The sequence below is a fragment of the Aptenodytes patagonicus genome, chromosome 3, assembly GCF_965638725.1.
Source record: "Aptenodytes patagonicus chromosome 3, bAptPat1.pri.cur, whole genome shotgun sequence".
NCBI lineage: Eukaryota > Metazoa > Chordata > Aves > Sphenisciformes > Spheniscidae > Aptenodytes > Aptenodytes patagonicus.
This window is the reverse complement of record NC_134951.1, coordinates 41,093,798-41,121,609: the sequence shown is the minus strand read 5'-3', so window position 1 is coordinate 41,121,609 and position 27,812 is coordinate 41,093,798. Positions and strand designations below refer to the sequence as shown.

Genomic DNA, 27,812 nt, shown 5'->3' with positions numbered 1-27,812 from the left:
TCCCCCAGAACCCCCTTCTGAAAGTGAACAGACTTACTTGTGAGATGTATCTGAACACTGTAGCAAATAGCCGTATCAAATCACATACAAGTCTCCTTAGCTATAAAATGTTTTTATTCCTGGTTTGAGCAGCTGAGCCAGTTATCTAATCTATTATTGAATGTTTCTAGACACTTAATTGCATCAGCTACTTCTGATACTGCGGTAGTCTTTACATTTTGCTTTTGTGCCTGAGTTTCACTGTCATTTTTAATTTTTCACAGCATACTATTTTCCTGAAATACATCAAATATATATAGATACACAAATAGCAAAAAAAGCATACCCATACCGGTAGCTCAACTTTCATGTCGTTGTTCTTGTGACTAAACAATGAGTTCAATGAGTATGGAAGAGTGGCAAACCTAAAGTATTACAAGACGCATAAAAATTATGTGAGCTGGGGTTTGTTGATGCTCTGGATGCCTTTTGTTGTTTCACCTTGGGATACGGCTTCTTATTTTAGGACCGTATTATGAACTGCTTCAGTTTAGTCATACAGTGCAGTGAGAGGCTGAGCGTGTTTTAGTCCCCAGCCAGCACAGTGGTTAGCAGTGTAGGACAGGACTGCTTCTGTCAGGGTGCTTTTCGTTCCTGCCTAGGTGTGTATCAAGCTCAGACATGCAAGCACTGCCTGATAGTCTAAAATCCCCAGCCAAATTTACTGGTACAGGAGACCTTAAGCTAAGTTTGAATCAGTGGGAGGTTGTGTAAAGAGTTATTTTTGTTGGTTTTTTCCAGTGCTGTAGCAGATGCAAGGAATTTTATTAGCTTACGGATCAGTGCCGTTTATGCTCATTTGGGTTTTTGCAGGGGTGAGGAGAAGTCAGCAGCATGAGAGGAATCAAGGCTGTGAATCATGGTTGGGTTATGGTCAACTCTACCATATTAGAGAATTACTCTTTCAGGGTTGTGCTAGACTACACTTCAAAACGTAGATGTTTGGTGGCTTTTTCCAGTGGGGACTGGTTGCTCAGACATTTAAGCATTTCTCTAACAGCTGTAACTGGGAATGAGACCTCTGAATTCTGCTGTAGGTTTATGAACAGGTGGGACTCTATTGGTGCACCCCTTGTCTGAGGAGACTGCACGGGCCTGGTGATATTCATTAACTGGAGCTTGGGTGCAGTTCCCTGGCTGCTTTAGTCAAAATTAGGGATCCTGGGGCACCAGCTCCCTTAATTTCTTCCCTCTAACACCCTCCCTCTCCCCCAGCAGCACAACTCTGTTCCCTCCCTAACACTGGTGTTTGTGTGACCAGGTGGTGAGTGACTGCAGAGAACTGAAATGACCGAAAAGAGATCATGTTTTGCTGGCTAAGCTGGTTATATTAGGTCAAGCTGCTGTGGAATTGCACTGCAATTCCTTACCTTAAAATCTAAACCTCTTGGACAAATTACTTTATTTTTATGCTGTATTTTCTTACTCTAGTCAGGATTTTCCATAATAAGACACAATAGAAATCACTCTCATAACTTGAGCACATATAAATAATAATTATGCTGAACATGTTTTTTGAAATGTGCAGATGTTTTCCATTTAGATTAGTTCCTTTTCCCTTTCTGTGGGGGCCTCAGTGCTTTAAAATAATTTTTAAAATATGTATTTTTGGCAACTATAATGCGGTTGTGCACAACCTGCAAATTCTCTAGAAAGATTAAATCTTACTCTAAAGCAGATTGCAAGAAAAACTTTACAAATTCTCATCCTGTATTGTTTTGTTGTGTATAGGACCCAAAACAGTAACTCTGAGGAGCAACTCAATCAATTTCTGATGATTATTAAAAGCCTTATTACTGTTAGTTTTAGCAGAGGTATTTTTAGCTGGGGTATTATCCTGCTACTCATAAAACCAAGGAAAGAGAAGAGAGGCAAATAAAGCATTTTTATACAATTGCCTAGATAATAAGCAAGAGAAATGGAAACTGCTTACTTATGAGTAAAAATTGACCCAGTAGAAAGACTTGCGTGACCAAACTAGTAAATTACTCCATGTAATCAGCGTGGGACTGAGCATCCAAAAGAAGTGGTGTTGACCACTGCCAAAAATAATATGCCTGTTTTGTAAGTCATTGACAAATTGGAGGCAAGTAATTGCTGATAGGACGTTTTTATCCAAAGCATGTAAAACATTATTTGGGGTACTATTAGTTATTTACCACAGGCCGTGACAATCCCTCAGTAAGTTTGCAGACGACACCAAGTTGGGTGGGAGCGTTGACCTGCTCGAGGGTAGGAAGGCTCTGCAGAGGGACCTGGACAGGCTGGATCGATGGGCCCAGACCAATTGTATGAGGTTCAACAAGGCCAAGTGCCGGGTCCTGCACTTTGGCCACAACAACCCCATGCAGTGCTACAGGCTTGGGGAAGAGTGGCTGGAAAGCTGCCCAGCAGAGAAGGACCTGGGGGTGCTGGTCGACAGCCGGCTGAACATGAGCCGGCAGTGTGCCCAGGCGGCCAAGAAGGCCCATGGCATCCTGGCCTGTATCAGAAATAGTGTGGCCAGCAGGAGTAGGGAAGTGATCGTGCCCCTGTACTCGGCCCTGGTGAGGCTGCACCTCGAATACTGTGTTCAGTTTTGGGCCCCTCACTACAAGAAGGACATTGAGGTGCTGGAGCGTGTCCAGAGAAGGGCAACGAGGCTGGTGAGGGGTCTGGAGAACAAGTCTTCTGAGGAGCGGCTGAGGGAACTGGGGTTGTTTAGCCTGGAGAAAAGGAGGCTGAGGGGAGACCTCATCGCTCTCTACAACTACCTGAAAGGAGGTTGTAGCGAGGTGGGTGTCGGTCTCTTCTCCCAAGTAACTAGTGACAGGACGAGAGTAAATGGCCTCAAGTTGCGCCAGGGGAGGTTTAGATTGGATGTAAGGAAAAATTTCTTTACTGAAAGAGTGGTGAAACATTGGAACAGGCTGCCCAGGGAAGTGGTGGAGTCCCCATCCCTGGAAGTATTTAAAAGACGAGTAGATGAGGCGCTTAGGGACATGGTTTATTTGGCATGGTGGTGTTGGGTTGACGGTTGGACTCGATGATCTTAGAGGTCTTTTCCAACCTCAATGATTCTATGATTCTATGATTCTATGAATCTCACTGAAAGTTGTACCTTCCCCAGTAGCCATGTATTTTTCAGGTGTGAGGATGGTGCTTCTCAGGTGGGATTTCAATCCAAGTAAAACATACTCAGGCACTAGTCTCAGTACTGATATGAAAGTGTTGCTGGAAATCCTGAGGTGACGTGATCTCTGGAGTCTGGGCATTCATCTAACATTATAGAGGCATAAGTTAATCACCTTGAAATGGTTAAAGAAACAGATTGCAGAAGAAAAATGAATGGTTGTCAAGGTACAGGCAACTACAACTAAATTGAGACCTACCTGAAACACATGTACTCAGCATTGTAAGTGGGATGGTTTAAGGATGATAGAAATAATCGAGCTGAATCAAGGGAAAACATTTACACATTAAAATGTGAATGATGATTGTTTGCTACTTAAAGCGTGTTATTAAACGCTTACAAAATAAACAATCTTGAGGCAAGCCTATTGGTTAAAAATCAGCCTGGTTTACAGGGATGTGAAAACTGGCAGTTTAAAAAAAACTAACAGCAAAATCCAAGAATAGATACCAAGTTCAAAAACTGGGTTTATAGGTAATAAAAAAGAAAAAGACACTGAAGAAAATAAACTTAATCCATATTAATTATGAACAGTAAGAGTGAGTTTTCTGTTGTTCCTGATGCTTTACCTTAATGGTGGTACTTGTGCAAGTATTAGATTGTCAGTATAAATATGGTAGATATTTTTAAAATGTTAGTTTTATCTGTCTTGGCGAGAAGTCTTGTTTTCCATTTTATTAACAGCAAATGAATATGTTAAACAAAAGCTTTAAAAATTTGTCAAGATTCTCAAATCAGAATGTCCAAATAATGCTTTGGCCAGTTCTTACAAAAAAAACTCTGATAAAAGCTTTCTGGACCATGCTGAGCTGGGTGGGGAGGAAGTATTGGTTTTTTTGAATTATACCTGGGATGAATTGAGAAGTTCAGGAAGATTGGATTAAAGTTAAGGCTCTTATTTAAAATACAGTGGTCCTGGTTGCTGAAACCTGAGATAAAGAATTGAGTAAAATCAGAAAGTTTGGCTAATCAAGAACTGAGGGTAAAATACCTATTGCTGATTAGTATGGGCTTATTAAAAACAAATTTAGTCTAATGCTAAGGTGAATTTACAGATTTTTGGTTGACTTTTTTTTTACCTTCAGTAACACATTTGAATTCATACTGTTCCTTTTAAGAAACTGGACTAATGAAAAAACAAAGCAGGCCTCCTGTGTTACTAGAGAAAGTGCAGTTTAAAACATATATTTCTGTGAGGAATAATAAAATAGTTGTGGTTTTATGGTATTTCAGTTTTTTTTTTTCCAGCTCTGCAATGTTTAATATCTTTATCAATGACTTGGAGGCAATATTTTTTATGTCCAAGGGTCATAGATGAGACATGGTTTAGTTAAAGTACTATTATCCAGCCAGAGCAAGAATGAAAACTAGGAAGACTGATGGCTTGTGTTATATAGAAGTCAAATCAGTGGTGAAAGGGTTTCTTCTGACCATAAAAATCTTAATCTAATAATGGATGCTTAGCAGAGGAATGAGAACTGTGTTTATTTGGTACCTTACAAGAGAAGCTCTGACAAGTTCAGGGCTGCCAGAGCAATCCTGGACTGATTGCACGTGTAAATTCAATACTGGCAATGACCAGCTGTGGGAGCTTTGGAAAGATTAAGTGTGTGTTAGCATTTAAACGTAAACCATCTACCATAAATTTCAGCTTAGGTAGAAAGCATTCAACTCTTTTAAATAGTACTTTCACACAATGCAGAAAAGCCAAGACAGCTGGTATTGGAAGAACCTTTTAGATAGGCAGTTTCTAGCGGAAGGCATCTTGGTGCTCTGAGCACTGGGACAGTGGCCACACGCCAGCCATCAGGATTGCTCAGGTGTCAGAAGTCAGTCCAGCTGCAGCCGTGATGGCTTCAATGAAGCTGGACCTGCAAACCTTCTCTTGCCCCCGGCAGACAGTTAAATAGTTGGCTGGTCATATATATATGCCATTAATGTACAGATGAATCATGACGGTCAGTTCACTTTTTGCAAACATGTATCTGAAGCCGTTCTTCATTCGTATAACTGTCAAATACAGACATTTAAGTACTGAACAGTGCACAAGAGAGAGAAACATGCGGGGCAGCTGCTAGGGCAGCTACTCCTCCTCCATCTGCCACACTTCAGAGACTTGTGGGCTGCTATTTCAAGTTATTTCCTGCATGCTTGCTTTGGAATATTTTTTCTCTTAACTTACGACAAATATTTAAATGCAGGAATGTGACAGTTCTCACAGTTGCCCTAAATAGGTCAATGAGCATGACTGGACTGGCAGTTCTGACTCTTCTGGAGGAATGACAGGCACCCATGGTGGAAGACGGAATCCAGAAAAGCTGAGGTGCAAATTCAAGCTCAGTTCTTCAACTTGTGCTTGTTAGCTTTCTGCATTTCCCCAAATTACTTCCAACTGTCATAAGAACTGGTACCAGCCTTCCAAGATTCATGTTCTTGAAAAATATCTACCTATGAATGTGCAAATGGAAACTGTTGAGAAAACAGAAACACACCTGCTTTTCTTATTCGTATTCCAACCAAAATAGAAACCTGGACAGAAGAAAGCTGAGTATAGAGGAAACCTACAATTTCATATCTTATCAATGTAAAGATATAAACGTGTCAAACAAATCATGTAAATCGTGTACAGCTGTAGGGATTTCTAAATAAAAGACAGTCACAATTGGCATTCATATGTAGATGAGTGGTACTTTTACACAGTTTTTTGTGTAGTATATGTATTATGGAATGGTTATGCTCTCTGAATTTAAAAGGTCCTTTTGCCTTCCCCTTGAATGATGGTTGTTAGAGCTAGAGACAGCATTTCAGTGATAGTTTTACTGTAAAATAGTAGTAGCATTTCCTGAATTCTATGAATAGAGATTGCTCCTGTCTGTATAAGAAGGATCTATTTTTGTATCTGGCGCATATAAGGGAATCTCATTTCTAGGTTATATTCTCCAGTGTGTTCCCTAGTAGTTTTGAGTATTTCTGAAATACAAATGACACTATGTGTGACCAAAACAGGAGGTTTCTAGATACACGGATTTTCATTTAGCTATGTTAAAATGTCACTGACCAAATTAACCTGGTTGACTGAGAGAGGCTTTTTTCCATATTCCACAAAATAGTCAGGCGAGGGAAGGTGCTCAGAGGTAATGCTGTGGCCCAATGGTGCTGAATTCCAGGCATGAAAATTTGTAAAACTATTGATGGAATAAATCTTCTGTGTTTTTTTTATCGTTCGGCTACTGCCCGTCCATGCCATTCTGGTAGGAGGTAATTGCACTTTCCTTCACCAATTAAGTTCTATTTTACAAGTGGAATTTTCTTCCCCCCTTAGATCTTGCTGCTAGATCCTTCCTTGGTAGTACACCAACAGCACTTGAACAAAGAAGAAAATACATGAGCATTCCTTTTTCCTCCCCTTTCCCCGCTTCCAGTTGGCAAGAAAATACTGTGGTAGGATATTACTTTTCCTAGAGTCAAAGTCATGAGTCATTTTTTCTTTTCTTTTTTCAGTGTTCAGAAGTACTGAAAAGTAAAGTCATTTCTGAATTACAATTCTGTCTAGCCCATTGTGCAGAAGGAAAAAACCCACGTGTTTTTAATTTGCAGGAATTGGTAGTCTCCTTTTAAATCTATTCAGTTATTCGGAGTGGACTGCGTTAGAGGAGGGAATGGAGAAGAACGATCTGTTTTTATAGATGCGTCTTCTAAAACTGGGGGGATTTAGCGTCATCTTTCCACTGTGTTTCAGAAGATTCCACCCTAAAATAAATGTGGCATCACCCATAGCTCCTAAACATGCTTTATTTAAACAACAGGAACACCTGAAACTGTGCCAGTGTGCATATTACACTTGCAGACCTAAAGAATGAGCTGGGGAAAGGATGGTACTAGGAGAGCCACCATTTCCCCTCAGTGCAGGGGCCGTTGGGTGATGTGCTTGAGTGGATCACAAGTACCCGACAGCTGATTTTTTCAGTAGTTTTTTTGAGAGCTTTCCTTTTCTTGCTCTTTAATGTTCTCTTAGTGAATAGTTACAATATGTCTGGTAATACATTCACAACTTGAAAGTTTCAAAAGTTATTTTGACTCAGTATTTTAACTCAGGCATGTTGAGAATTTGTAAGTGTAATAATAAATCTAGATTTATGATTTGAATACATTTATGCCATATGCTGCTGATTTGTTATTGACACATGTCGAACTCAGTCTTTTGACTAAGTTGTAGCTCGCTTTTTCTGTCCAAAAATATTATTTTACATTAGTCTGTTCTGCAAATTCCTAGCTTTCTATTTCTCAGGTATTGAGTCTTGTAAGCTCGCCAGGTTGGATTATTAGTAGAGCACATAGAGAGTAATAAAACAGATGAGGAAGAGTAAATGAAATCACAGGCCTTAGGCATCAGACAAGAAATTATATTAAATAAGCTTGCTTCAAGGGAAACTTGAAATAAATTGAAAAGTAAAGGTTTATGTATGTGATCTTGTGATGTATTGTATATCCAAAGCAGTAGCTTGACAAGCCTAGTCTACTCTTAGAAGAAAATATTGATCAAAATTGTTAAATTTTATCAGAATGAAAGGATAGTTTGCACAGGTTTTTATACATGCTATTGAAGGTACAGTTATTTTAAAATGAGTGACAAATCTATTTATTTATTTATTTATTTATTTATCATGAAGCATCTGCTTTTTAATTTAAAGGTTCAATTGCTGCCAAAATTGCTCCAGATTCTGGGTAATAGTTTTTAGGTGGCATGTTCAGTGAAGGACATAGTTAATCATGCAGTCATGAAGTATACACACTGGAAAGGTAATTCATGAAAAACTGAAAGAAAACACCTATATTATATTTAAATATTCAAATGGAGTGGCATTTTTATTATTAGGAGTTTTTATTTCATTTTTATTATTTTCATTATTACAGAGGAGTTTTAGCGAGATATTAGTACTTTATCTGTTGCACATTAGAAGCATATCATTGGCAAATGCTAACGTCCCTTAGGTCTTCTTTGGGCTTTTATACGTGTCATTATCTTTGTATTTTCTTCATGTGTATTAAAATTTCATGTTGTCCTTTGCAAGCCATATGTTATCACTGCTGTTTTTGTCTCATTAATATTTTCATAGCCTGAATAGTTTTCTGTTTGCTGTAGACATGAGGTGGGTACTTCACAGGATATGATAAACTTTATTTCATTTTTTCCTTACAGTAATACGTCAAATATGTTCCCTCTGTTACAATCCACTACAAACTTGAGCCTAAACCTCCTGTACTCCAAGGATTCACATCTATGTGATGTTCTAAACCCACTGATAAATAGTGTGATAGACTGGTTTTGGGTTTTACTTTATATATTTGGTGGAGGGGGATTATAATTTAAATCCTAAAGCTGATTCCAGCACTTTGTTTGGATGTCTCATGCCTCAGTATTTTTTCTCTGTGGATCAGGAGTTTCCGCCTGATTGTGTTTCCTACGAAGCTTTGTGGCGCCCGTGTTGCTGAGCTGGTGAGGTACACCCTGGGATGTGTGGACTGGCACGGAGCCTTGCATACAGATTACTGTAGTGAGCAAGCGGAGTCATGGGAATATTTAACAACAATTACAGTTTTCCCACAGATTTTATTTGGAATATTTTTGTTGACTGTTGCCGAAGCTGGTATTGGTTAATATTGAAATTCTTACCACGATGGTAGTGAAAGGTGTGGTTAAGTGAATACTTATCCAAGGTCATCTTCTGTAGCATGCTGGAATTCTTGTTCTGTGTTTTCTTACATGTACTGAGTTTTCTTCATTTTATTTCGACATTACAGATGTGGAAGAAATTGTAATTTTTTATGTGCTTTTCTGAATCTTGTGGAAAAAAAATTGAACTTGAATTTTGATGTATCAGATTATTTTATTCTAGTACAGACATTATCGTTATTACAAATAATGAATCAGAACAATAAGAGTCTCCAAAAGTCTCTCTAATCAGGCCTCAGTCAAAACTCTTTATGGTATTTGGTCCCATTATATTGCATCGCACAAAGTTAGGTAGTATTTCTTAAGTAACTTGCTGTTTATAACATGATGAGAGGAGGAATGAAGTAATACAGATTTCTGCTGCATTTATTTATTTTTATTTCAGTAATCATAGTAAATGCTAGTTATTCCCATCTCAGTCTAACCATGGGTGCATATTCAGGCTTTGCATTCATTTATGTGGAAGTGTTTGTGCACACAGAGATATGTCCATTACATCATACATAGAGTTAATATATCTGGGCCGTTAGAAAATTCTGTATTTTCACAGGGCCCTGTCATCAACAGAAATGGTAAATTGTTACTGGATAGAGAGGCCTTTATTGCACAGGATATTCCGTATTTTGGAATACTGTGTTTTATTTGGAAACCACATTTCCTGTTTTAATCTTGTTAAATGTGTCAGTCTGCATGGTAGCTTGCATCTGACTTTTGTCTGTGCTTTTTTTTCTCCATGTTTCTTTACCTTCTGTCGAGATTTATTCTGAGAGCTATAATCAATTTTCACAGACTCTCTTTTTTTCCCAAACATATCCAATGTGATGTGTGCAGGCATGCTTACTGACAAGATGCATCAAGCAATGCTCACGGAGAGTAACAGATAATAACTGCAAGAAAGAAAAAAAAGAAAAGGACGTAAAAGCTTACTAGCCAAACAGTTGCTGTCTTTAGTCTTAGGAAAGGAAAATGGCTCATTCTTCACTGTTGGCTTTTCTCCTTGAGGCAGTAAGAGCTCAAAGTCCTGCTGAGATGGACCTCAGCTTTGAGCAAATGCCAAGGAAACTGATGTTAGCAGTTAACGTTATGTGTTGGGTAGCCTTAAAAGTACAGTTCAGTAACATTCAGAGATCTCTTGCATCATGATTTTCTTGCAAGAAATCAGAAAATAATTTGCTGATGGTGTGTTTTACACAATTATTTTCATTGGTTTTAATAGTGGATGTCGCTATATTTCAGAATTCACTTCTGCAATTAAAAATCTAAGAATCAAATGTTATTTTTTTACTAAATACTCAAATAACAAATTTCCTGATTTATACTTTCAAGTATATCCTCAAAACTGCATCGGGCTTTAGTCAGGAAGGTTTTTTACCCTCTATGGCTGTTGTGGTTTAACCCCAGCCAGCAACTAAGCACCACCCAGCCGCTCGCTCACTGCCTCCCTGGTGGGATGGGCGAGAGAATCGGAAGAGTAGAAGTGAGAAAACTCATGGGTTGAGATAAGAACAGTTTAATAGGTAAAGCAAAAGCTGCGTGCGCAAGCAAAGCAAAACAAGGAATTCATTCACTGCTTCCCATCAGCAGGCAGGTGTTCAGCCATCTCCAGGAAAGCAGGGCTCCATCACACGTAACAGTGACTTGGGAGGACAAGTGCCATCACTCCGCACGTCCCCCCCTTCCTCCTTCTTCCCCCAGCTTTATATGCTGAGCATGACGTCATACGGTATGGAGTATCCCTTTGGTCAGTTGGGGTCAGCTGTCCCAGCCGTGTCCCCTCCCAACTTCTTGTGCACCCCCAGCCTACTCGCTGGTGGGGTGGTGTGAGAGGCAGAAGAGGCCTTGACTCTGTGTAAGCACTGCTCAGCAATAGCTAAAACATCCCTGTGTTATTAACACTGTTTGCAGCACAAATCCAAAACACAGCCTCATACTAGCTACTACATACTAGATATTACATATACTATATGATATGATACTATAGATACTACATATACTACATATTACCATACAAACTACATACTAGCTACACCAAAAGAAGCGTGGCCAGCAGGTCGAGCGAGGTGATTCTGCCCCTCGACTCTGCTCTGGTGAGACCCCACCTGGAGTACTGCGCCCAGCTCTGGAGCCCTCAGCATAAGAAAGACATGGACCTGTTGGAGCGGGTCCAGAAGAGGGCCATGAAAATGATCAAGGGGATGGAACACCTGTCCTGTGAAGAAAGGCTGAGAGAGTTGTGGTTGTTCAGCCTGGAGAAGAGAAGGCTTTGGGGAGACCTTCTTGCAGCCTATCAGTACTTAAAGGGGGCTTCTAAAAAAGATGTCGGCAAGCTTTTTAGCAGGGCCTGTTGCGACGGGACAAGGGGGAATGGCTTTAAACTAAAGGGGGGTAGACTGAGACTAGATCTAAGGAAGACATTTTTTATGCTGAGGGTGGTGAAAGACTGGCCCAGGTTGCCCAGAGAGGTGGTGGATGCCCCATCCCTGGAAACCTTCAAGGTCAGGTTGGATGGGGCTCTGAGCAACGTGATCTAGTTGAAGATGTCCCTGCCCACGGCAGGGGGGTTGGACTAGATGACCTTTAGAGGTCCCTTCCAACCCAAACTATTCTATGATTCTGTGATTCTACTATGAAGATAATGAACTCTATCCCAGCCAAAACCAGCACAATGGCCTAAAACCCTTGCCTGAAGTGACTGCAGCATGTTGTTGAGATGGGGTTCCAGGGAGGGAATCTTGAGAGTCTAAATTTACCCAAGATACTCAGGTTTCCAGTGCGTTTCAGTCTTTTAAAGACTGCCTTTTGAAGAATCTTTGTCTTCTATTTTGTTCATAGTCTTCTGCAATTTTTTTTTTAGTTACTCTTTCTTCTGTATCTTCTGCCTTACTATGTATTTCATTGGTTGTGTTAAACCTTCAGTAGGAGACTGTGTATAAACGTCTCGTGCTTCCTAAGGGATGCATTCTACTAGTCATGTATTAAGAGAGCTGAAATACAAAACATTGCCTACCCCTTTTATGAAATAATTGTGTGCAAAGGGGAACAGCATTTCCCACCATATTTAGAGCTGTTAAATGTTTTGACTTATTTGCAAATGTAGAAGATCATTTGCTGTTCTTCACCATGGTGTTCCCAGGGGAATGTATTACACCACCTCCCTTGTTTTCATTTAGATGCTTTTCTCATATTTTCTTAGGCATAGCTCAGCAGCTATGAGTACCAGCAGTTTTACCAATAGAACTCAAATATAAATGGGCTTGGCTTTTAAACATTTATTCTCTTTAAATATTTTTCTCAGTTTCATAATATGTACACTATCAGCATTTTGTTTATGCTCCATTCACTTGTAATGGGCTTTGTTCTTTACTATAATAGTAGAAAGACATTCGGTGTTTACGATACTACTATTATAATGCTTTTGGCCTAATACGGGGATGGAGAATATCTTGATAGACATTTCCTTTCAGTATCAAAAATACTTACAGTCCTTTTTAAATAAATAAAAAACAACAGAGCAAAGTCTTGGTTTTTTTCATCAGGGGCTTACTGTTGTCATTGTACAACAAAAGGTTACCGCAATTTTTAAAACTCATCCAACTGTTCTAGTACAATTAAATTAAAGGAGACTTTCAAGTTCATATTAGCTTTTTAACATGCACGTTGTATAAAATAATATATTATATATTTCAGTGCCAGACTTACATCCACCATCATCTTGTATTGCCTCTGCTTAAAGTCCTCTTATAGCTTCATAAAATAGATTAGTGCTCGCAATCTTCTTATAACCATCCAGCCTTTCTATGTTGCCTGTGTACTAAACCCAAATCTAGACTTTTCTAGTATACCCACTTAGGCAGCAATATTTTTGCCTGTTCTCTTTTATCTTTCCCATACTTAAGATTCAATGGAATGGACAATTATAATGGTGTGTTCAAATTATTAGTCTTGAGAATCTGGAGCCCCATCACCAAACTAGGTAAGCTCAGAATGACTGAGAAAGAGATGTAGAGCTTGAGAGTCATCTGAACCTGAGCTAATTATCCTAGGCTAATTTTATGAAGAGGAGCAGATGTTTCTTCTTGTAGAGTAGCTGTCTCAAATTGGTCAGATGAATTGTATTTTAAAACTTTTTTTGTCTGTTGACTATAAAAAAAGCTTAGAGTATTGAAATTTCCAGTATAGGTTCTTAAGTTAGAGAACATGAATTCATACTCAGTTTGCACTTCACTTGCCTTTCTCTGCATCTGACATGGTGCTGTGTGGCTCAGGAGGCTTCTACAGGGACTAAAACTTGTTTTTGAACTTATGTCATCCTCTTATTAAACAAACTCTTTGTATCTTTGAGAAATGCTATTCTACTGCTTAGTGCATGAGAAGACCTCTGCAATTGTCTGTTACTTTTGATCCATTGTCATCCTTTAAACTTTGCCATTTTGGCTAGGAATATATGGTATTCTTTTTCTGAGACTGTTCATTTATTTTTATGGTATATGCTATTTATGAATATTTATTTTGTGAAATACTCTATTTCATTAGACCATGGAAAATGTGACGAAGCCACGTGGTGCTTCAGATTTTCCCATTTACCAAACAGCACATCGGCAATGATCTTTAAGACCTGAGAAGTTGAAGAGGGGAGGGCTTTGGCAGAAAGAGCATAAATGGTGACATGGGATTTAAGTCTCGGTTTCAGCTGACATTAGGAAGAACGAGCTGGGTACCGGTGTTACCAGCAGTTCTGTCAGTCCATTTCATTTCTACTTACTTCACTTTTCAGCACAAGGGGATCTATAAAAGAGGGCAGAAATGAATATCTGGAAATGCTTATTTTGGATAGCATGCATGAATATCCATAGACCAAACTGATGGCAGACTTTATTTCAAGATACATTAGACATTTCCAACTCTTCATACTCAGAAGACAGCAACAGATAGTGTTTGTTTTGGTTGGCTTCCATTCTTTCTGAAATAGTAACTGCTAGCTATCTGCCTCCTCAGCAGTTTGACAGGCAATGGAGAAGACAAGAGAGGGAATGAGCCATAAATATAGCTATTATCACAAATAAGATGCATCATTTGTGCCTCCAGGGAAGTCGGCCTAGTGTCTGGGACAAAACGTGTCACCTGTTGACCATAAAGGTGCTCTTACAAATGTTGGCCTTGCACTGGCAGGTCTGCTTTGTGCACAGAACTACTTTTCCTTTTTTTCTTCTGGTGCTAGGACAGATATATAGTCAACAGCTGAGATGCCAGTGCCGAAATAATATCACCAGACTTGTTTAATAATTGCCAGTCAGTCAAAGGGACATTGTTGATGTGACTTGTTTATGTAGGAAGAGGCCCAGCCATTTGGCTCTAGTAAAGAAAATGGCTGAGTGTCAGCACAGGAGACAGGAATGTTGGCGTCAAAGATATTTTGGTGAAGGACCATGTGGGAGTAGCTTATGGAAGTAAATGAAATAAATAGACATAAGTTTAATAGAACTGGGAAGAGGCTGCAACAAGTGATGGAGATTTATAGTTACATGTGAATGAGAAAAAGAAATCAAAACAAAATACCAGAACTGTTGATACAGAAATGAGATGTAGTGATAACATAGAACAAGATTTTCAGTTTTGTAAATGGTGTATCTGCTGATATGTTAAAATTCTGTTCAATTAACTATGTGAGGGACTCAAGACACACTTTGTGTGCTGTCAAAATGTGTGAGCTGATACAATATTAGCAAAATTCTTTTTATTAATAGAATATTAAAGATGAATGAAAATTAGATCTTTAAGACTTTTTTTTAAAGTTTATTTTATCTTTGTTGTTTAACAGATGAAGTAGAATTATTAAGATGGCATTCTTCTGAATATTATTACTTAATAGCAAAACTTTCCTGATGTCCTCTTTAAAAGAATAAGTTTTTGCTCTTCTCTGATTCACTTTGGTGGTGGTGGTTTGCTGTTTGATTTTTTTTTTTTTTTTCATTTTTTTGTCTGATTTCAAAAGCTGGATGACTCCTTGCATTCAGACATTTCAGCTGCCTGTTCTAAACAAAGTTTGGAAATGTCAGTGGATGAAAATAAAGGGAGTGATGTGTGTTTGTTGCTTTGCAGAAGTGGTGTAGGAAAGTTTGATTTATTCAAAGTGGTTGAACCACCTCAAGCAGCTATAACTTGTCATACTCTCCTGATTAAGCTGAAGAAGATAATTTATTAAGGTGGCTACACTCCTGGTAACTTTGCAGAAAAAAATAAAAGAAAAATAGCTTCTATAAAAAGTTTCACTGAGGCTAGACTTGTTTTTAGGGTACTATGTAAGCTACTGTGGGTACTATTTTGGCCCTTAAACATTATTGTTTGGCCACCTTCTGTGATTTATTATAAGCACTTACTACTGGACCCTCAAGTAGGTACATTCTTTCAGCATTTTGGGGTGGAGATTTGCGTCCTCCCTCATGTTTTTGAGAGCAATAAACTTCGGAAGTTTGGTTGTGGTAATCTATTTCTTCTTCCAGTTCCTGTTACCCATCAGCTATATTTCAAAATGTAGTATGGAGGATATTGTTAAATATTTCTTGATGTGTGGCAGGACATGCAGATTGAGATTTTAGCCATTTAGTTGCTGGGGTTCATGAAGAAGAAGTGATAGTCATTAACTGTGTGGGGGCTGTTGAAGGTCAGTTGAGCTTCATGGTTCGTCTGAGCCTTTTCTGGGATTCAGTAAAAGCTTTTATAGAAATTAGGTATCAGCGGTTTTAGGAGATTTCTTGTTAGGTAGTCTGAAAATTATAAGAATAAAATACAAGAGACTTGTCAGATTTCTTTGTTTTCTGATTATTATTTATATGTTAAAATAATAATGATTATATGCAGCATAATCTGCTAAAGTCCTAAACGGTGTCGGATTCTTCAGGACTATTGTTTTCTCAATAGGCAAATGATTAAGTTTTTCAAGAAATACCACTGGCATACAGACAACCATTTGTTTTCAGTTTTACTGTATAAGAGAGTTATGCATCCTAAAATTATGTCTGATGAAATGTTGCTCCGAAACCATGGTTCTGTCTTCCAAGTTCCAACTCAAATTACAGGCATTTGTGGAATTGGCATCGTCCCTATCCCTGCAGACAGATGTTAACATTCAGAGAGTTCTCCGAGACTGTTAAACATAATGCAGCGTATTTATCTTGCTGTTTATTTTATTTTTCTTAAAATATACAATGAATTAGGCCTCTCTGATCTCCTTACTAACTCTGCTAGATACGGTTCTGGCAGTGGATCATATGATGCATGCTAGCCTGAATTAGTGCAGCAGTCCCACCTTAGACATTGTGGTGATGCTCTTTTGTTGCAAAATCATTTGTAACCTCCTAAGGAAGAGGCAGAAAGCAGTATTCAATGGGACTAATGTGTTATGTCTAAGGAAGAGAGAAAAATTCATAGGGAGAGGAGCAGGCTGTTGTCTGAGCTCTGTTAATGGGAAACTGCACTTTTCAGGGCTTGTCAAAATTGCCCAGAATGGAGTTTTCTCATGGCTGGTTGTGGATTCCAGACTGGTGACTCCTTCTAAGGGCTTCTTCAGCTCAGGGCGTCCTTCAGCCACTCTTGACTTTATCCTGTTACATTAGAGATGAGTTGGGTTTTTTTCTCTTCTTTAATTTATAAAGCTCTTTTGAAAGGTGATTGTCAAGCTGAGGTACTGGGAGAGTTTTTTAGCTTAGTAGCACCACCAGAAAATATGCATTGAAATAAGACCTGTAACTATTTATGTGCAATCACATATTTCTGTCTATGGAGAAAAAGACAGGATATAGTCAGATGATGATGATGAGGAAGAAGAGTTAGAAAGCCTCTGGTGAACTTTACTTAAATTTATCTAGGGTCCTTCAAACAATAAATAAGGGTAACATAAAAATTTCACGGAGGTTTTGGTCTGGCTGTCCCTACAAAACTTTCAGGCATCTGTTTGGAGATGTAAAGTCAGCATTTTTTAAGAGTTCTGCAGTAAAGAACAAATGAAATGATTGAAGTGTGTTACTGTAGATACGTTGCTTGTCTCCACTTAGTGCTCATCCTTGGAATGCAGCTGCCTCTACTCTACCCATAGTGACAGTGCCCTGTTTGTACAAAGCATGCCATTATTTTCAGATTGGCACAAGTCACACAGAAAATGGATCATTCTATACTCTTTCTTTTGTATAAATTAAGGATATTCCAAGATTAGAAATTGTTTCCCCTCCCACTTCCTCCTAGCAATCAAGTGTCTTAGTAATGACCTGCTTGGCATAGCTGCTACTTGGTGTAGAAGTTAAATATAGATTTAAAAGACAGACCTGATGCATCTGTGTGGTGGTGGTACGCAAGCATGGTACTAGGCAAAGAACTCTAGTGCTATAAACAAGGACCTTATGAATTTTAGTTTTTGAAGGTAACATTCAATTAACAGCAGATCTTGGCACAATTCCATGTTTACGATTGAAAAACTCTTAGTTTTTCATTTTTCTAGTATGAAGAATTGACAAACTTGCTAGCTTTGAAGGCAGGGTTTTTTTTTTTTCTTCAGTTACAGTACCTTCATAAACAGTATCTAATCCAGTCCGGAGGAAAATGTCTGCTTTTCTCCTTATGAACAGCGCATGGCTTGTGCTGCAGATTCAGTGATGGCAGTCCTATGATACTTGCTTCTAATAGTTTTTAGAAGTTAAGCTGGTTGAAAAGAGTCAACGTAAGCTGTTTTACCTGAAAAAAGTTCCAATGGCATTTAAATTTCAGGGAAAGACCATTATTTTTTTACTTTATCTCTTGTCTAGCAAAGTTGTAGTCTGGGGTATGCTTCACTGTTGAGCTGTACTCCCAGGTCTTTCCTAATTTGAAACTGCCATAAAGAACAAGGTGTGCAGAGCAGTTTTTGCTAGATTCTCCAATTAATTTTACTGCAAGAAATTTTTTTAATAGCAATGGAAACTTGCTGGAAAAGCTTTATCATTTTTGTGTGAGTCTCTCATACTGTGTACCGGAAAGGTGAGCAGGTGGAACAAAAGCCTAATTGCTCTGAAAAAGATACCATTGATCTGATGTCTGATGTATTATTGCCTTTTAAAAAAAAAATTTAGTATTCAATATAAAGTATGGCAAAATATAAAGTTAGCGTAGCTATACTGTGTATTACTTGGAATTTTCAGAGCCAATCCAGAAGTTCAGTTCAGGTGTCCCTGTGAATTCCAGGTTGTTGGGAATGGAAACGTCAGCCTAGAAAGGAACTTCCTCAGGCATATGCATCATTGATGGGCACCTGGCTGTAACCGGTATTGTGAGTTTCAAGTGCTTGGAAATCTTGAATTACACCTAAAAATCATGAGATAAACTTTTGATTTCTAAAAAGTATTTTATAATTTCCAGTATTTTGGTGGTAAGCTAAGAGAGTGACTCAGATGTACCTAACAGACTCAAACCAGAAGGCCACACTGCTACCCACCCCTGCACCATCAACAGCCCTTGAGCTTTTCACCCATCACTTGATTCCACAGACTGACTCGTGGAGACAAACACCAATGCATTGTGCGGCTCGAAGAGCTGACAACACAACAGCCTCTTGAAAAATCTGGTGCATTTTGCCTCATGCTGCAGCAACTTTTTCGCTTTGGATTTTGCACTTGGTGCTCCCTCGCTAATGATGGCTCACATAGCCTGTGCTATTTTGTGTATTTTATGTTATGTTTGTAAATGTTACCCTCAGGGGGCTGAATGGTCTTTAGCTTTGCATGGTCGTGTGAGGCAATGAGTTTGACTTCCTGGGAGAGCCCTTCTGGTACCCGTGACAAGGGAAGGAGGGATGCAGGCGGAGCGTGCCGTGCGAGACGGCCGGAGGGATGGCGCCCGCTCAGCACGCAGCCCGCCGTCTGCCCACAGCCCTCACACACTGGGGCCTTTATTCGGTGCCACATACACGCGCCGGAAGCAGCCCACAGAATGTCCTTGGCACAGCCTGGCTTTGTGCAGTCTCTTGCTTGGAGACAGGCTGTGGTAATTTCGTAGCGTGTTACAAGATTCCTTCATGAAGCGTTCTTTCCAGCCATTAGAGTGATTTTTATTTTGTTGTTAAATTAAAGTTTGCTGGAGCTGATGATTTTTCAGCTGGGTAAAGCTGTCTGCATGCGTGGGAAATAACTAGAACATAAGCAACGGGGTTCAGTGCACAGTCAAAGCTACAACTGGTAATTCCTCTTCAGGTTAAGAAATGAGTAAGTTTACTGAGAAGGTGGCAAGCAAAGGATGTAAAGGTCAAATTGACAGATAAACAACCTTATGAAAGGAAAAAACAAGTTGGATTGGATAAGTCAAGCCTGTCTTTAAGGAGAAATAACTGAAAATGTCTAGTGTAGCTGTGCAAAACTATAGGATCACTACGCAATTATGGAAGAGAACATATTCTCTAATTTTTTAGCACAATCTTAGATTATTTTAAACAGAATTTGAAATACTGTAACTTCTTTTCTGTTACATTAGGATATTGCTTCATCAGAGTATTAATAAATACTTATATTTTGAACTGTCTCAAAAATGCATAATAGTCTTTGCTATTATTTTTTTCCCACAGAAATTGTTCCCTTCAAGCACTGTATTTAAGATTAATGTCAAAGAAACATTATGAATGTATTATCTTTTAAATTCTTAACTATCGCAGGTCTAGAATTTTGTCTGGACAGACAATGGACAGTTTTCAGTGATGTTTTTAGGGCTACAGATGGGAAAAACTTAATTATAGAACAACTGTTGTCTGCATACACAGTGTCTTTGTCTCTCAAGTACTGGCAACCACTTAGGTTTGGCAAGTCTAGCACAGCTGGGCTCAACTTTTTAAACTCATGTCCAATGTGTGGGGTTTTTTCTCCTTTATTTATACTTAGAATGACCCATCATGATACCCATTTTTTGGCCTCCTATTTTGGAATCTTTTGTGACATCATCTCCCATGGGGGATCCCCTGGAGGAAACTGAGGTGCAAAGAGAGGTGATGCTTTGTATGCCAGTACCTGTCTGTTAGGGATGTCCAGATAAAGCGCTAGCTGAGACTCCCAAAGATGAGGCCTCCTTCTTCTGGGGAGAAACAGAGGATAAGGCCCCTTTTTTCTTGTGCAAGAGGCTCCTTGCAGTTTGCAAAAGTGTTGACAAAGGTCTAGTCTTTAGATAGGAGGGGCCATGATCTCTTCTTAGTAAGTATGTCATAGGGCCAGCGTAGTTCAAAGAAAACAAAATTTTAAAAAAATCTTTAGTTCTCTGATTATGAAACTTCTTTTTGCAAAGTATTCTACACCCTCAAACCCAATTAGTGTCAATGTTACTTGCAGCATTCAGCACATCCGAAATTCAGTTAGCATTTGGAAATACAGAATCTCTTACATGTTTTAAGAGCATCATCCTGTATTTCAGACTTCAAAATAAGCTTATTCAAAGAAAAAAAGGCTTCCTACTCTAATATAAATTGAAATCTTATACATTCTTCCTAATGCCATAAAAAACACTTTGCAGCTGTAAGCAGTTCTTGCAGGACAGAAGATTGTGATTCAGCATGTTAGTGCTTGCAAACCAAAAATTTAAATGAACACAGATTGATTACGGGGTAATTAGTATTGCTAGAAGCTGAAGTTAAGTCCAGAACGTTGATGTTGTTTCTGACTGGCTAACTCTTTTATTGGAAAACGTTTCACATCGAGTGAAATTTCAATCTTGTGGAACCAAAAAAAAAAGTTAAAAATGTCCGACTTTCCTGGAGAACAGAAATTCCCCTGTGCTCTACCAGCCCTTCCCCAGCCTGTGAAAACTGAGACAAGAAGAAGTTTTCAGAAAGAATTTACAGTGTATTAATGTAAGAAAATATTAACACTTGAAAAAGCAGAAGCATTCCCCCGGTTTTCTTGGTAACCGTGTGCCCTGTTAGACCAATCATACTCTGAAATGTGTTTAATTTCTGGCATGTGTCATGTCTTTGTCCCAACGCTTCTGATGTCCCATACAAATGTAGTTCTCCTTTAATTTTATAACTGTGGCTCTAACGCAAATCATTTCCCATTGTAGAACTGCTGGAGGGTTTTGACATTGTAATGGCATGGGGGGAGTTGCTGCTCTGAAGCATTACCGTACACCAAATGCTTTCTAGGTGGCACTGAGAGGTTCTGGACGCTCTCTGCTGCCATCATTGTGAGTGGAAAGGCTCAGTGCCTTGCAGTTCTTCACCTCCAGTTTTCCGTGAAGCTGTTCACTAAAATATGTATCTGTTCCAAAGAAACGTCTCAGTGCCAAGTTTGAGAATAGATGACATTTCAGCATGTTTGTTCTCAACTGATGAAATATATAAGTGTGCAATTTTCTGTTTCTCACTGGTTTGGCTTTTGTAGCTAAATTAGAGCCAGGTGCGCAGCTCAAGCCTTGCTTGAACTTTGATGGTTTGCTGATCTCTTTGCTATAAGTGAGCACAAGTAAGATGGTATAAACGGCTTGCCTTTTTCTTAAAACTCCAAAGGTCATTGCAGTTTTAATATGCTCAGGTGGTGCTTCAAAGAACTCTTTGTTATTTTACGCAGCTAATTCTAAGTAGATCTACATGATATTTCCAGTACCAGAACCTCAATTAAGCCCTTTATTCTTGTAAGACCTTATTTCTGTTAAAGCTTGAATGTACCACATTGCTAAATCTGAATGTTTTAGAACTTTTTTTTTTTAGCCTTAGAGTAAGCGTGTCTAAAAATAAACCAGCATCAGCTTTTTCAGTATCATTTAATATGCATAACAAAGCCACTAACCTCAAAAAAGCAGAGTTATGTTTTGAAGGAGATTCAATTTCCAAAAGAACAAAACAAAGTTTAAGCTTTGACAACAAGCTGGGGAACAAAAGAAACCGAAGTCATTGAGGAAAAGTACCTAATCATCATGTCAGCTTGACATACTCGATTGTAGGATGGAACTTTCTTTTTGGTAATCAGTTTTGAAAGCCATGAAATAGTTGATAGCAAATGTTAATCTCTAAAGATGTGTGAACCCTCTAAAAAAACCAACCACCACGGACCGGGTTTGTATGGTGTTGACCTGAATAAGGGGATAATGTGCTTAAGCAGCTTATTCATTCTTCAGTGCCCTTTGGAAAGGGAGCGGCTCCACAATGGTTTGCCACTCAGGGCTCAGATGTGACCACTGTTCTTTTCACTTGCTGAATGTTTCATTCTTTTGTCTCCGCCCCGGGTTTCTTCATACGTTGTTCCAAACAGGACTATAAAGGAACTTTTTGGGACTATTTCTTGTCGAACTGCAACGTTTGTGAAGCAGAATGCACTGAGCTGTAAAGGAATTTTGAACTCTGGGTATATAGCTGGCCAAGCTTTTCATCAGAGATGTGTCGCTGAATTAATTGTCTCTGCTTGCGAGACTTCCCAGGCTGGAAGTTTAAACATACCCCAGAAACATTGTATTGATTGTTTTAAATATTCCACATTAAATTTCAGCATCAAAGATATGTGAATAAATTTATGTTGTGGTCTTATAAATGGAGGTGTTTCAGAGTTCTGAGTTTTAGCGTTGGCTACAGATTTAAATGCTCACAGACATGAAAGATGCAAAAGTGGCAAAAGGAGTATAAGAGCCTATGTTTCAAGGCAGACCCATGGCTTGTTTAGCACTTTTTAAACAGCATAACTGTGAATGCTATTTCTCTTGAACTTTCACAGAATCACTGCCCAACTTAAGCTACCTTCTTGAGGAAATCAGCATGACTCTGTCTGGCCACGAAGTGTTTTGGAAACATGTCTTCAGAATTTAAAAAATAAAGGGACCGAAGATATATATGTCTTTTTTTTTTTTTTCTCATTTTGGGCATTGTTTGACAAAATGAGAAAACGGACATTGTTTAATAAAAAGCTTGTGGAAGTATGTTAAAAGAGCAAATCAATTTAGGAAGAAGAGTTACAGGAGTTGGAAAGGAGATAAGTTATTTATGCTGAGTTGGACCACGGAGCATGTGATACGCTTGCACAGGACATGGAGTAGCAGAAGCCTACTGGCATGGAAAGCTGCGGCGATGGGATTTTAGAAATGGGATTGCTGTTTCTGAGTCTTACCACGATGGTCCTGACAGAGGCTCCTGCCGCTCAGCAGTTCTGCTTTCCAACCTTGCGGGCTCAGTCTGGTGGTAGGCACGAGGCAACTCCCACGGGGTTTCCAAACTTGTCTTAAGATTTCGCATTGCTAAACAGTTCATTTGCAATTCCTGTGAATTTCTCTCCCAGAGAAATAAAATTATCCTTGATTTGTCAGATTTTTGTGAGGTCATTTTAAATAACTACGCAAATTCAAAATGGAAATGAAAAAATAATTCCAGAAATAGTTCTTGACTACAAAATTGGAAATGATTATATATAAAAAAAGAAGAGCATACAAAAGAGAAAATTACTTTGGAAGGTACCTGACATCAAGCTCTTGCCAGTTTTTCCTGCAGTATCTGGAATAGGTACATAATTATGATTTTGATTTTGCTGCTAGAATACCTGGAATAATGTAAATACACAGGTAAAATTATTTCAGCCAAAGAATATGCTACTTAAACATGAATGCTACATAGAATTGGTGAAGGGAACAAGTAAAATGCTTACAATGTAATGACTTCACTTTCATTTACGAAGTAATTTTAATTTTGAGGTTTATTTGTTCTCCGATTCAAACAGTTGAACTAACAACTTCTGAAAGTCTATAAGTAATGTATTAGAAATAGTTTGTTTTGAAATGGTGATGAATTTAGCAACAATTTTAGAAAAATCAGCTTTTAATCCTGCTGAATTTTTTTATTGATTTTTTAAACTTTCTAATCTGATATCTTTAATTTTTTATGGAAGTGGAGAGAAAAGCGAGGGAGAGACAAACACCTCTATCTGTACGTATCTATCTATCCCAGGGGAGGCAGAATACCACCAAAGGTTTTAAGTTTCTTACTGATTCAAATCAGTCTCCAACTGGGGCTTGTGACCCAAAGGATTTTTCAGTTCTACAACATAGAAAAGCTGTGAAGGGAATTTAGGCACTTTTCTAAGATACAGAAATCAGATTTCTGATTCCCAGCCTGAAGCAGGCTGAGCAAGCTTTCCAGCCGTGTTACTTCGTGCTGTACATTGAACGCTCTCTCCTGGAAAGAGAGGTGGTCTGTATTTTTCTTTACGATGTTTTCCTAATTGAAGAGGCTGTACAAGTTTCTGCAGCCGTGTTGGTTTTGCAAATTGGTTTTGGATGAAAAATGTTTAGTCAAGCTCCTGACCGATTCTGCAAGCTGTTTGGGCATGTGTGGGAGGATTGCACACTAGATACAACGGAGAAATAAGCTTATTCATTTTCAGAGGCCTGTGAAAAATAATAGCAAAGAGTGTCTTTATGTGAGAGCTCCTGGGAGAGCCAGTGAAAGTGTTGAGACTGGAGAATTGCTGTAGCTGGAGTGATTTGTCAAAAGTGATCACAAAACACTTTGAACACATTTAGTAATTCGTAAGTTATTATTTGGAAATACATCAGACCAAAACAAGACCTTCTAGTAGCTTGGAAGGAAAAGGTCAAAGGCTTGGTTATGTTTTTGCATATTGAATTTTAGAAGGCAGCATGTTTTCTGAATATCAGCTCATCAACACAGTTGAAATGATGGACTCTGGAAGAGATTTGTGAAACATGATGATAAAAGTAAAGAAAATGGCTTTTCTAAAATGTCAGAGCACTGTCAGGATGTAAAGGAAAAAGAGAAAAGTACTAACTAAAGCTTCAAAAGATACTTTTGAAACCTGACTTCCCAGAACAAACTTTTACTTTTTCACTTGGAAACAATACACATCCTTTGAGACTAGGGTATCCCTTTTCCTTGATACAAAAGAGTGTTTCTTTAATCTCTTTGTTGTGTTTCTTCAGTCTTTATATAGAGGTGGATAAACAGATATGTACTTCATATGCTTGGGTTAATCCTCAAACACTGTATTGTTGTCCCCTTCTTATTAACTTAGAGTGTACTAGTGTAACTTGCTCATGTAATAGTTCAAACATTTTTTTTTTAACAGGCATTGCTGAAAGATCCTTTGTATATTGGGCTGAGACACAAGAGAATCAGAGGTCAAGCCTATGATGATCTTCTTGATGAATTCATGGAAGCTGTGACTTCAAGGTATGTAATATATCTGTGCTATTCATTGGTGAATTCCACTGTGAACTTCATCTTGGGAGAAATAAAGTTCAGTAGCTTATGAAAGGAAGACAGAGTTTTTAGGTTCCTGATCATTTTTATTTTGAGCATAGTATTTTATAAGTTTATAACTGCCTGAACTACTTGCCCTTAATATTGCAGTTTTATGAATTCACTGCATGAGTGGTAAAACTCATCTTGAGATGAGTGAACTAATTTTTCAAACTTCTTTTTCGAGATTTGGATTGTTAAGTATTTGCCTAATATTTTTCTATGCCTAGCGCTGTGCCTACATGATTTTCTCCATCTCTGTGATTTCATATGTGAGATGTTAGCAGCCTGAAAGAAACTATCATACTTGGCAACCCCTGCCTCTGCCCTCACCAAAACCACGACAGGACTAAGCGTTAGATGTTTTGGTTTTAAATGTCATGGTGTGGACCTATACCAAGTCAGCTCTTTCTCTTGCTTCTTTTTTCCTATACAGAAAGTAGTTAAATTTATTATTAGACCATGATGCATAAAATAGTTCTTCTCACATGTCAAATAACACATTTGCTCATATTTTCCTTGTTTGTTCAAATATTTGGAGTTCTAGCCCTGCATTCAATGTATATACCTAAAATAGTCCAAGTGCCAGGATCCTTAGCAGAATGTGTTTTCTGCATCTGCATCCCAAAGCTGGGGCTGAGCTGTGAGACCTGGAAATACTTTCCTGCTCCTCAGTCTTGGCTTGTGCCCCATCTGCGTTTTGACTCCATGTTGGGACCTTACCTAGACGTGCACAACCTCTGTTCTTCCTGCCCAGGTTCCTGTGCAAAAGAAACTTGGGCAAGCAGGTAGTATTAATTTCCATGCCTGAAGCACATATTCCTCCATGTATTACTATACTCTTCCCCATCACCCCCACTTGACTGACACTCTCTTGTTCATAATCTTGCCATGGAAATTGCTGGTTTGGCTCTACCCTGTAATGTGTTAGCTCCTCTTCTGAGTATTTCCTTTCAGATAAACTTGATGCATTTTCACCTTCCTAAAAGAAGGTTCAGAGCGTTAGAAACTGCTCTGTGGACCACGTTTTGAGAATCTCTAACTTAATGCATTCCCTAACTCACCCTTTCCTTAAAATGAACCACAGTTCTTCATACTGAAGGAAATCAAAGAGTCAAGAAGAAGATTATCTCAATGATGTTTGAAGGTCTGGTTGACATGCTCTTTTTACTTAAACATCTTAAAAAACTCTATAATTTTGAGCAATTTTGAGCAATTTGTGTTTGCTTGACCTTCTGAAAGATCACTTCGTTCTCAGCTAAATCTGTCATGGTCTACAATGGTGTCATTTATTTCATGTTTAAAGTGGAGCACTTACAAATTACAGTTCAAGCTTTGCGTGGTTTACTTGTGAATTGCTTTGGCTGTAGTGTGACATCTATATTGATTATGATACTCATTTGCTAAGGTGAAGGGTAAAGTGATGTAGTTAAATCAAAATCAAGTCCATTTGCTCAATAATTTCAAATGTTCCTGAATTCAAATTTGTGTTTAGCATGCCACTGGCAGACTCAGCACTTGCAGCTGATTCTGGTGTGGTGGGTCTGACTGTTAAAGATGCAGGACATTATTTGCTTTATTGTGTATTACTTTCCCTTGCCAGCCATTGTGGTGATCTAAGTAATTGTATACTTTGGTTAAATGCTAGTTATCTTTTCCTTGTTAAACTTTCTCTTATGCTTTTCCTCTTTTCAGTTTTCTTAGCCTTCTGCTGGCTGTTTCACAGAGGGAGTATTTGCTTTGCTAATCTTAGATGCATGTTTGGTCTGTTACATTTTAGGTTAGTCGTATTTATTGTTAGTTATTGCCATGGTACTCCAGAAGAGGCTTTCTTATTTAGCATTGCCTAATCAGTTCTGAGAATGGGAGTAGTTCTGGGGAAATCTGTTGTCGTGTTTTCAGTACCATAGAGTGTTCAACTCCAAGACATACATAACCATGAACATCGTAAAGCACAAGGCTGTCATGTATTTTTAATAAGCCAAATTTAAAGACAGGCTTTTAAGGTGATGACAAATGTTTTCAAGTTGGAAAACTATGTTAAATACCTATTTTAGATCTTTTTCACCTTCGTAGTTCTCCAGAGAAGCCAAATGCTAATAGAAGTGAGCGCCAGGTTTTAGCAGCACTGCCTGGGAACAAGCAGGAGTAGGCAGCTGTACCGGGCAGTGCACTTTGTACAGGCTTTTCATTGGCTTCCAGGGAATCTTCCTGGACATGCACATCATCTTGATTGATGGTTAAATTTTGAAAATCTAGATTTTTATAAGCTGATGCAGCATCATTTATAGTGTTTCATGTTGAAACATCACCTTTATACAGTAAATGTCATGATGCGTAATAAAGAAAATGCTTTATAAAAAAGCGTGTCATATGAAGGTCTAGTTTCATCAACTACAATACTTTCCTCTTAGCCTCCACTGCTATTCACGCCCAAAAAGTTCTTATGAAACAAAATTATTTATGAAAGAGCTGGGATTTAAAAAAAACCCTACAACTTAAACCATCCATTACTAAAAGATTTTGGTACAGTATCCAGTGTGTGATCATGGCAGAATGTAACTAGTACAATGTGATTTTTCCCAGATGTGGGAAGGCATATGGAAAGTATCTGGATTTCTGTTGACATAAAT

At 38.6% G+C, this 27,812-nt stretch overlaps 1 protein-coding gene across 2 annotated transcripts in view; it reads left to right on the top strand.

The window, feature by feature from the left end:
- Positions 1–27,812, top strand: part of ME1 (malic enzyme 1) — a 205,750-nt gene that overhangs the window by 95,123 nt on the left and 82,815 nt on the right. For both annotated transcript variants that reach the window (XM_076333150.1, XM_076333149.1), the window contains exon 6: positions 25,007–25,110. In XM_076333150.1, the coding sequence (XP_076189265.1) occupies positions 25,007–25,110 (104 nt within the window). The remainder of the gene's footprint in view (positions 1–25,006; positions 25,111–27,812) is intronic.